Here is an 11,991-nt window from a genome sequence, read left to right on the forward strand (position 1 = left end):
TTACATTCTGTTCCTCCTATCCCTCTCTACCTCTCGGTCTCATGTTAATTTTGGTCCTATCATAAATTATGTTTAAAGTGCCCAGTGTATAGACTGGCAAACCTCGATGCGAATCTGGTGCCCATGGCCATCCCATGAATTTGTAAATAGTAGGTGGAGTCAAATAAAACATAATTTTGTGTAAGACTGCAATGTGTCAGCATTGTTCAATACCTCACTTTAACTTGAAAATCCCATTGACTTTGTGTTGTACTCTATTTTCAATATCATACCTGGAAGAAGTAGTATTTGAATTAGTTCTATATTGTTACTGATTATTTGTTCTCATTAGGGGTGATATGGTCATTTCATTTTTTGTATTACCAATTATGTTCAAATTTGTATCTGTTTTTTACTGAGGGGTTCTCTTTAATGGGCTCGCATTAAACCATTTCATGATCTGTTCATTTTCTCAAAAAATAATTTAGAGGATTTATTTTCATCTCTACAAAAGTAATTTTTTCTTATAAGCAGAAAATTCTTGGGAACCAGTAGCAAATATTCTTGCACCTTGTCTCATCCAATAATTTTTTCCATACTGTTAAATGTAGAATTATCATTCTGATCCTTACGTGCTCCCATATATTAAATATATATTAAATTATACTCGTACCATTCTGTGTCAACACTGTTTTGGACAAACAAGCAGAATTAAGATGCTTTCAGGGGAAGGCCAAAGGGTTTGCAAAAGTATTTCTGGAATGCTCAACCAACATCATCTATTAATAATATTTTTCAATCTACTGTCCTCATTACTATTAGCAGAAGAGTTTTCCAAATCTAAATTTAAGAAAAGCTGCTTTTACTTTATTATTTCTAAGTGTATAAATCATTGGGTTCAGCAATGGAGTAACAACAAAATAAACAACAGCAATTAATTTATCGGTTCCTGGAAAAGAGCTTGACCTAGGTTTCATGTAGGCAGCCAGACATGAACCATAAAATATTGTCACTACCATCATGTGAGACCCACAAGTGGAGAAAGCTTTCCGTTGCCCGGCTGCAGATTTAATTTTTAAAATGCTTAAAATTATTTGAAAGTAAGATATTACAATAAATGTGACTGGAGCTATGAGAATAATTACACCCACAACATATATAATAAATTCAATAAATAAAATGTTTTCACAGGACAGTGATAATATTTCCGGCACTTCACACATAAAATGGTTTATTTCATTGTTACCACAAAGATCTACACTGAGTGTAAGTGACACATGGGGAATAGAGAGAAGAAACCCACACATCCATGTACCGATGGCTAGTGTGACACAAACTGTCTTATTCATGATTGTAGTATAATGTAGTGGATAACATATAGCTACATAACGGTCATAAGCCATAACAACAAGCAGTGCACATTCTGTTTCCCCAAAGGAGAGAGAAATGTACATTTGTGCTGCACACTCAGCATAGAAGATAGTTTTCCTTACTGACATGAAATCTTTCAACATCCTCGGCACAGTGGAAGATGAATAGCAGAGATCCAGAAATGAGAGGTTGCCAAGGAAGAAATACATAGGTGTGTGAAGGCAGACATCAGACAGGATTAGAATAATGATGGAGATGTTCCCCATTAATATGACCATATACACAAGCAGGAAGACAAAGAACAGAATAATTTGTGTCTTGGTTTGGTTAGAAAGTCCAAGAAGAACAAATTCTGTTACCACTGTATGGTTGTTCCAAGGCATGTCTTAAAATAACATGGATAAAAAGTTAACGAATAATTATGAAAATATTAGGAAATTAACTTACAATACAATAATCAACAAAAGCACACACACAAAGCATTTTCCACATACCAGAACTAAAAATGATTGTTGCTGTCTAGACCAAAAATATATTAATATATACAGATATATATATATCAATAAAATATGTATAAAAATGGAAAAAAATGGAACTGTTATGCTGTACATTCAGCTGTAAGCAAAAACAAAATAAAATAAACACACCAAATCTCTGTTTGAGCTGTGTTTAGCATCCACATAGTGAGCTAATGCTCTTCAGAAATAAATAATGAGTTCACTTTTTGTAACTTTTTCTATTTGAATTTTATAAACCAATAACAAAAGACAGTTAAAACATGAAACAATGAAAGATTTAAAAACAAATTCATAAATAAGAAAAAGAGAGGAAGAACTTTCTTACACCATAGCCATCAGTCCATAAGTCATTGGTGATGAGGTAACGCAAATAAAAAAAATAAAAATAAAATAATAATAATTTTTTATATATATATATATATATATTTATACATATATAAATATATATATATATATATATATATATATATATATAAGCAAAAGCCATCACTCACTCACTCATCACTAATTCTCCTACTTCTGGACATGTTTGAAACCTGAAATGTAACATAGGTACAGTATTCTTCGTGTGGGAAATGGGAAAACTACGTAATTATAAAATAGGGAGCAGTCTGAGCACTAAGAAACGCAATATCTGAGTGAAAACTCCCTTTGCTTATTTTAGTTTTATTTTTGGATTTTGATTCCTGCTCTTAATAAAAAAGTATTAAGAAATTGTGTATTTGATGTTTTAAATTTACAGTATATTACTGCAGTGCTGTTATATATTTTATTGTTTCAGAATCAGAAGCATTTTTTTAATTTATATACCATGAGTGAAATTGTATACGTGTGATGGTCAGTTCTAATTATATTTATTTATCACTGCTAACTATAGAAAAATACACTTACTGTAACAGTATTTTTTAGATTGTATTTAACATTTTTGCTAAGTATTCAAAACGTATTCCAGAATTAACCCACCTCAAAGCATAAATGTAGTGATCAATAATTTTTATTACTTTTCTACAATTATTAACTGGAACAAGAAATACTTAGATACAGTATCATGTGCCCTCAGTAAAAGTAAAAAAAAAATTAATATAAAGCATTATAGAAGGAGAGCATATGAAAGGCACAACCTGTAAAAATGGGAATAAAACATACCTTAAACTGATCACAAAATCTTGGAAATTCTCAATAATGATTTCTGATCTCTTAGAAGGGCCATTATTAAATCTGCCATAGTATTCCTGTGTGTAAGTATTCCACCTTGGTGTATATGTCTCAAATGGTCAATTACTTTAATGCGCTACAAAAACAAAACAGAATCTCCTCTCTTTGCTGTATTTAGCAACAAGGGATCGATCTTCTGTGGTTCCTGAGAGATTATTCTAATTGAAAAAGATTTTTCTCTATAAATATTTTTGACTTTACAAAATACTAAATATACAATGGTTGTAACACATGGAATATTTATAATAAAGTGATAACAAAAAAGGGGAAAAGTAACAAAAAAGTAGCAAGAAAATCACACGGCTTGATTTCAGCCTGTTCTGTGGGTTCCAGATCATCTCTGGTTGCCTGAGCAATCTATATGCCATTTATATGTGACGCCGGGTTCTATGTCAGCATGGCTTGTTTGGCTTTCTGCATCTCCTTCTTTGCAGCACTATGAATAAATAGCATGGAGCATTTTAGGTAAGTTTGCATGTTATTTATCTTGTTCACACACCCTTAGGAAAGAATGCCACAATTTTCTGAAACGTTGGTGAAAGGATGCAGTATACCTCTTTGAATAAGGGAAGTTTGGATAATGTACAGTATAGCTCAGAAACTTATTTGTTAAACACAATAAGTCAGCACACTGCAAAATTGTAAAGCCATTCTTTAATTGGTCCATAGTGCCGGTGGCATAACTCGTAGAGGCAATGGAGATGCCTACCTCTGGGCACCTGCATGTACAGCAGCACCTGTGTGGTTCACAGTGGAATCCAAGTGTGAACGCTTCTCTTCCAACAGGGCTCTGTGACACACCTGTGGCTGCTGCTGCAGAGTTCATTGGCTCTATCCCAGGAACCCTGCTAATCCCTGCAATAGGGAACTGGACACTTCCTTCCGGGTACCACTCAGCCTGGGCAGGGGCAAATACAGGATTTCTGGATGGGGGGATTTCCAAATGTTTGAAGTTAGAGTGATTGTCACCAGCTCACGAAGGATGCATAATAGCATGTAAGAAGCTATAGTGTAATTTATGTAATACAGCACTTCAGACATATGAAGGTCAAACGATCACAGTAATATTCTCTCTCTGGTGCACCGATTGCCAGTAAGATCCATAGGCACACACCCACACGGCAGCAAATCTTGCCCTTTATACTGCATGAGTGAATGTAGTGGCTGCTGGCCAGGCTGTAGGGATGGGGTTCCGGCCAACTGACCCCCCCCCACATTTGCCATTGTACAGAATAACAAGGAAGTGGTACTAAATCCAAAACTGACAGCAGTACATCCCCATGCAGTGTGCCAAAGGGTTACAGTTAAAATGCCGACTGTAGGGATCCCGGCATTCAGGATAACGACACCAAAATCCCAACAGCTGACAATGACGACTGCCAGAATGCCTGTGCACCATGGCTATTCCCACTCGTGGGTGTCCAAGACACCCATAGAGTAGGAATAGATCCTGTGGAGAGCACAGCAAGCCACCAAGCCCACAAGGGGACTCTTCGCACTCGCCACGCTGCCATCATTCTGGCGAACAGCATGCCGCTGTCAGGATATGGACAGCCAGAATCCGATCCGCTGGTAAAACATACCGAACCCAGGCCAAATCAGTGAAACAATAATTATGTGTATTAGTGAAAAAGATCACAAAACATTATACTATCAAATCAATTTCCACAACTATTGTATTTGACCAATTACAATAAAACAATAGAAGCTGGAAAGAAAGAGAAACGTAAACACAGCTGACACAGACAAAGTTGCTTTACCGTGACTTCTGTAGATAAGGCTAATGGAAACACAAAGACTTATACCACTTTTCCTCTGCAATGCCGGGTCACACCCTGGAATTGGAAACGGGTCTTTCCCGAGTGAGATCCGACATTGGACTCTTCACACTGCCATCCTGACCCGGCAATATGAGCCACTTTCCTGCGATTTTGAATTAGGCTTCTTATCTATGACACAACTAGCTGAAGATTTTAAACTAGGTGCCTGGAGGGAGGGATTAGAAAGCATTAGTGGGACAACTAGAGAGCGAAGAAAAATGGGATGTATAAAGTATAATGAGGGTGGAGAGGGGGGAAGGAGGAAAATAGTCAGCGATGGTAATTTAGGGGAAACTCAGATTCCTAAGGAAACATTATCCACAACAAAACTCATGGATCAGAGAATTACCAAACTAAAGTGTATGATTACAAATGCAAGAAGCCTAACAAGTAAAATGGGGGAATTAGAAACAATTGCAATTAATGATCAATATGATATAATAGGCATTACAGAGACATGGTGGAATGATTCACACAACTGGGCGGCAAACATGGAGGGGTTCAACCTCTTCAGGAGAGATAGGACTAATAAAAAGGGAGGGGGTGTTTGTCTATATGTTAAATATTTCTTAAAACCATATTTAAAGGAATCATTTATGAGGGGACTGGAGATAACGTGGAGTCATTGTGGGTTGAGATTTCGAGTGGGGGTAAGGATACAAAAAAACTTCTAATAGGGACATTCTATAAACCACCAGATAATAGTGTGGTTGATGAATTACAACTCTTGCAGCAAATTGAAAATGCTGCAGGTATGGGGGACATCATTATCGTTAGGGACTTTAATTACACAGACATAAACTGTAACACCGAAACATTAAATACAACTAGGGGTAACAGGTTCTTACACATGCTTAAAGATCACTACTTGTCCCAGGTCTTCAGGGAACCAACAAGGCATAGGGCTATACTGGACCTAGTACTAACTAATAATGAGGAAATAATATCAAATACTAAAGTAGGGGAGACCCTAGGAAATAGCGATCATAATAGGATCACATTCGATAACAGCTTCCAAAAAAAATAATATAAGGGTCTAACTAAAACTTTTAAGAAAGCCAATTTCATATTGCTAAAACAAGCAATGAGGGACATCAATTGGGAAATTGTATTGCAAGGTAAGAATACTGTTGAAATGTGGGATGTTTTTACAACTACGCTCAATAAGTACACTAATTTATATATTCCCAAAGTCAACAAAAACAGGAGTAGGAAATTCAAACCGATGTGGCTTAATTAGAGGGTCAAGGAACAAATGGATAAAAAAGGCATGCTTTCAAAGCATTCAAGTCTGACGGAACAGTGGAATCATTCCAGTTCTACAAGGAATGTAACAAAAATTGCAAAAAAGAAATCAGAGCAGCAAAAATAGAAAAAGAAAAACAAATTGCAAAGGAGAGTATAACAAACCCCAAAAAGTTCTTTAAGTACATAAACGGAAAAAGGTTAAAAAGGGAGAATATTGGGCCTTTAAAGGGTGAGTTGGATGTCTTGATTAATGATGATAGGGATTAAGCAGATTTATTTAATAAATTCTTTTAATCAGTATTCACGAATGAGGACAGGTTGATGAGAGTAGAGCATAACATAAGCTATGAAAATGACCCGATGCTAGGTACTTGGTTAAATGAGGATGTAGTCCGGGAGAGACTAAATAAAACTAAGATAAATAAATCTCCTGGGCCGGATGGACCCACCCCAGGGTTCTTATGGAACTAAATGTAGAGATATCGAGACCCCTATATTTGATTTTCAGAGAGTCAATTAGATCAGCAATGATACCAAAGGACTGGTGTATAGAAGAGGTAGTCCCAATATTTAAAAAGGGTATTAAAACTCACCCAGGTAACTATAGACCAGTAAGCTTGACATCTATAGTGGGGATATTACTAGAAGGTATATTTAGGGACAGCATACTTGGATACCTCCAAGGGTATTACTAGGAATCAGCATGGTTTTGTGAAGGACAGATTCTGTCAAACTAACTTAATAAGCTTCTACAAGAAAGTGAGTGATAATATTGATCAGGGTCATGCAGTGGATGTGATCTTTTTGGACTTCGCTAAGGTCTTTGACAAAGTTCCACATACGAGACTAATTGAGGTAGGGGACACTATTTGTACTTAGGTGAATAATTGGCTGTTCAATAGGGTACAACGAGTGGGGATTAATGGGATGTACTCTGAATGGAATTCAGTGCTCAAAGGAATACCACAGGGTTCAGTACTCGCACCATTGTTGTTTAATATATTCATTAATGACCTAGGAGAGGGACTGGAAAGCACAGTATCAATTTTTTGCAGATGATACTAAGCTATGTAGTGTAATAAATTCAGACAAGGATATTGAGTCTCTACAGAATGACTTATCTAGAATTGAGGTCTGGGCAGATAAATGGAGAATGAGGTTCAATGCAGACAAATGTAAAGTTATGCACTTTGGGACTAAGAACAATCAGGCTGCCTATAAACTAAATGGGGAAAATGTAGAGATAACAGTAGTTGAAAAGGATTTGGGAGTGCTCATCGACAATAAACTTGGTAGCAGTATGCAATGTCAAAATGCAGCAACAAAAGCAAATAAGGTGTTAGCATGCATTAAACAGGGAATGGAGACAAGGTATAAGAGTGTAATCCTGCCACTGTATAGATCATAGGTGTGGCCACACCTGAAATATTGTATACAGTTCTGGGCACCTCACTATAAAAAAGATATCTTGGAACTCGAAAAGGTTCAGAGGTGAGCCACCAAACTGGTTAAGGGGTTAGAGGCACTGGAAAGACTTAAAAGGTTAGATTTGTTTACACTGGAAAAGAAGCGACTGAGAGGGTACATTATTAAGATTTTTAAATACATTAAGGGACAATACAAGGATTTATCATATTATTGATTTATCAAAATAACACTACAGTGGGGATCGAAAGTTTGGGCACCCCAGGCAAAAATTCATTTTAATGTGCAAAAAGAAGCTAAGGAAAGATGGAAAAATCTCCAAAAGGCATCAAATTACAGATTAGACATTCTTATAACATGTCAAAAAAAGTTTGATTTTATTTCCATCATTTACACTTTCAAAAGAACAGAAAACAAAAATTGGCGTCTGCAAAGTTTGGGCACCCTGCACAGTTAATACCTTGTACTGCCCCCTTTGGCAAGCATCACAGCTTGTAAACGCTTTTTGTAGCCAACCAAGAGTCTTTCAATTCTTGTTTGAGGTATCTTCTCCCATTCTTCCTTACAAAAGTCTTCCAGTTCTGTGAGATTCCTGGGCTGCCTGTGACACACTGCTCTTTTAAGGTCTATCCATAGATTTTCAATTATGTTGAGGTCAGGAGATTGTGAAAGCCATGGCAAAACCTTCAGTTTAAACCTCTTGATGTAATCCACCGTGGATTTTGAGGTGTGTTTAGGATCATTATCCATTTGTAGAAGCCAGCCTCTCTTTAACTTCAGCTTTTTCACAGATGGCATCAAGTTAGCGTCCAAAATTTGTTGGAATCTTATTGAATCCATTTTTCCTTCTACTCGTGAAATGTTCCCTATGCCACCGGCTGCAGTACAACCCCAAAGCATGATTTATCCACCCCCATGCTTAGCAGTTGGACAGAGGTTCTTTTCATTAAATTCTGTGCCCTTCCTTCTCCAAACGTACCTTTGCTCATTCTGGCCAAAAAGTTCTATTTTAACCTCATCGGTCCACAGAACTTTATTCCAAAATGCATCAGGCTTGTCTATATGTTCATTTGCAAACTTCAAACACTGATTTTTGTGGTGAGGACGTAGAAGAGGTTTTCTTCTGATGACTCTTCCATGAAGACCATATTTGTACAAGTATCTCTTTATAGTGGAATAGTGTACCACAAACCTTTGAGATTGACATCACCTGATCTTTCCAGATGATGATTGAGAACAATCCATGACACTGCCAGGTCTCAGCTGTCCAAAGGGGGCAGTACAAGGTATTAACTCTTAGAGATGAGCGGGTTCGGTTCCTCGGAATCCGAACCCGCCCGAACTTCAGGTTTTTTTACACGGGTCCGAGCGACTCGGATCTTCCCGCCTTGCTCGGTTAACCCGAGCGCGCCCGAACGTCATCATCCCGCTGTCGGATTCTCGCGAGGCTCGGATTCTATCGCGAGACTCGGATTCTATATAAGGAGCTGCTGAGCTGACAGTGTCCAGCAGGTACGTCATCAGTCATTACATAATAAATATATATACCTGTCCGGCTGCAGTACTAGTGATATTATATATATATATATTAATTTCATCTCATTATTATCCAATCTATATTAGCAGCAGACACAGTACGGTAGTCCACGGCTGTAGCTACCTCTGTGTCGGCAGTCGCTGGTCCATCCATAATTGTATACCACCTACCCGTGTTTTTTTTTTTTTTTTTCTTCTTGATACATACTACTATAGTAGCTTACTGTAGCAGTCTGCGGTGCTGCTGAGCTGACAGTGTCCAGCAGGTCCGTCATCAGTCATTACATAATAAATATATATACCTGTCCGGCTGCAGTACTAGTGATATTATATATATATATATTAATTTCATCTCATTATCATCCAGTCTATATTAGCAGCAGACACAGTACGGTAGTCCACGGCTGTAGCTACCTCTGTGTCGGCAGTCGCTGGTCCATCCATAATTGTATACCACCTACCCGTGTTTTTTTTTTTTTTTTTTCTTCTTGATACATACTACTATAGTAGCTTACTGTAGCCGTATGCAGTGCTGCTGAGCTGACAGTGTCCAGCAGGTCTGTCATCAGTCATTACATAATAAATATATATACCTGTCCGGCTGCAGTACTAGTGATATTATATATATATATATTAATTTCATCTCATTATCATCCAGTCTATATTAGCAGCAGACACAGTACGGTAGTCCACGGCTGTAGCTACCTCTGTGTCGGCAGTCGCTGGTCCATCCATAATTGTATACCACCTACCCGTGGTTTTTTTTTCTTTCTTCTTGATACATACTACTATAGTAGCTTACTGTAGCAGTCTGCGGTGCTGCTGAGCTGACAGTGTCCAGCAGGTCCGTCATCAGTCATTACATAATAAATATATATACCTGTCCGGCTGCAGTACTAGTGATATTATATATATATATATATATATATATATATATTAATTTCATCTCATTATCATCCAGTGGTTTTTTTTTTTTCTTTCTTCTTGATACATACTACTATAGTAGCTTACTGTAGCAGTCTGCAGTGCTGCTGAGCTGACAGTGTCCAGCAGGTCCGTCATCAGTCATTACATAATAAATATATATACCTGTCCGGCTGCAGTACTAGTGATATTATATATATATATATATTAATTTCATCTCATTATCATCCAGTCTATATTAGCAGCAGACACAGTACGGTAGTCCACGGCTGTAGCTACCTCTGTGTCGGCAGTCGCTCGTCCATCCATAAGTATACTAGTATCCATCCATCTCCATTGTTTACCTGAGGTGCCTTTTAGTTGTGCCTATTAAAATATGGAGAACAAAAATGTTGAGGTTCCAAAATTAGAGAAAGATCAAGATCCACTTCCACCTCGTGCTGAAGCTGCTGCCACTAGTCATGGCCGAGACGATGAAATGCCAGCAACGTCGTCTGCCAAGGCCGATGCCCAATGTCATAGTACAGAGCATGTAAAATCCAAAACACCAAATATCAGTAAAAAAAGGACTCCAAAATCTAAAATAAAATTGTCGGAGGAGAAGCGTAAACTTGCCAATATGCCATTTACCACACGGAGTGGCAAGGAACGGCTGAGGCCCTGGCCTATGTTCATGGCTAGTGGTTCAGCTTCACATGAGGATGGAAGCACTCAGCCTCTCGCTAGAAAAATGAAAAGACTCAAGCTGGCAAAAGCACCGCAAAGAACTGTGCGTTCTTCCAAATCCCAAATCCACAAGGAGAGTCCAATTGTGTCGGTTGCGATGCCTGACCTTCCCAACACTGGACATGAAGAGCATGCGCCTTCCACCATTTGCACGCCCCCTGCAAGTGCTGGAAGGAGCATCCGCAGTCCAGTTCCTGATAGTCAGATTGAAGATGTCAGTGTTGAAGTACACCAGGATGAGGAGGATATGGGTGTTGCTGGCGCTGGGGAGGAAATTGACAAGGAGGATTCTGATGGTGAGGTGGTTTGTTTAAGTCAGGCACCCGGGGAGACACCTGTTGTCCGTGGGAGGAATAGGGCCGTTGACATGCCTGGTGAAAATACCAAAAAAAATCAGCTCTTCGGTGTGGAAGTATTTCAACAGAAATGCGGACAACATTTGTCAAGCCGTGTGTTGCCTTTGTCAAGCTGTAATAAGTAGGGGTAAGGACGTTAACCATCTTGGAACATCCTCCCTTATACGTCACCTGCAGCGCATTCATAATAAGACAGTGACAAGTTCAAAAACTTTGGGCGACAGCGGAAGCAGTCCACTGACCAGTAAATCCCTTCCTCTTGTAACCAAGCTCACGCAAACCACCCCACCAACTCCCTCAGTGTCAATTTCCTCCTTCCCCAGGAATGCCAATAGTCCTGCAGGCCATGTCACTGGCAATTCTGACGAGTCCTCTCCTGCCTGGGATTCCTCCGATGCATCCTTGCGTGTAACGCCTACTGCTGCTGGCGCTGCTGTTGTTGCTGCTGGGAGTCGATGGTCATCCCAGAGGGGAAGTCGTAAGCCCACTTTTACTACTTCCACCAAGCAATTGACTGTCCAACAGTCCTTTGCGAGGAAGATGAAATATCACAGCAGTCATCCTGTTGCAAAGCGGATAACTGAGGCCTTGACAACTATGTTGGTTTTAGACGTGCGTCCGGTATCCGCCGTTAGTTCACAGGGAACTAGACAATTTCTTGAGGTAGTGTGCCCCCGTTACCAAATACCATCTAGGTTCCACTTCTCTAGGCAGGCGATACCGAGAATGTACACGGACGTCAGAAAAAGACTCACCAGTGTCCTAAAAAATGCAGTTGTACCCAATGTCCACTTAACCACGGACATGTGGACAAGTGGAGCAGGGCAGGGTCAGGACTATATGACTGTGACAGCCCACTGGGTAGATGTATGG

At 38.9% G+C, this 11,991-nt stretch overlaps 1 protein-coding gene across 1 annotated transcript; it reads right to left on the reverse strand.

Moving 5' to 3' along the window:
- Nucleotides 1-797: 797 nt before the first annotated feature.
- Nucleotides 798-1,733, reverse strand: LOC134943483 (olfactory receptor 5AR1-like). The gene has a single exon (XM_063932305.1). It carries the CDS (start codon nt 1,731-1,733, stop codon nt 798-800), a length of 936 nt encoding a protein of 311 aa, XP_063788375.1.
- Nucleotides 1,734-11,991: the final 10,258 nt, after the last annotated feature.

Source organism: Pseudophryne corroboree, chromosome 7 (genome assembly GCF_028390025.1).
Source record: "Pseudophryne corroboree isolate aPseCor3 chromosome 7, aPseCor3.hap2, whole genome shotgun sequence".
Taxonomy (NCBI): Eukaryota; Metazoa; Chordata; class Amphibia; order Anura; family Myobatrachidae; genus Pseudophryne; species Pseudophryne corroboree.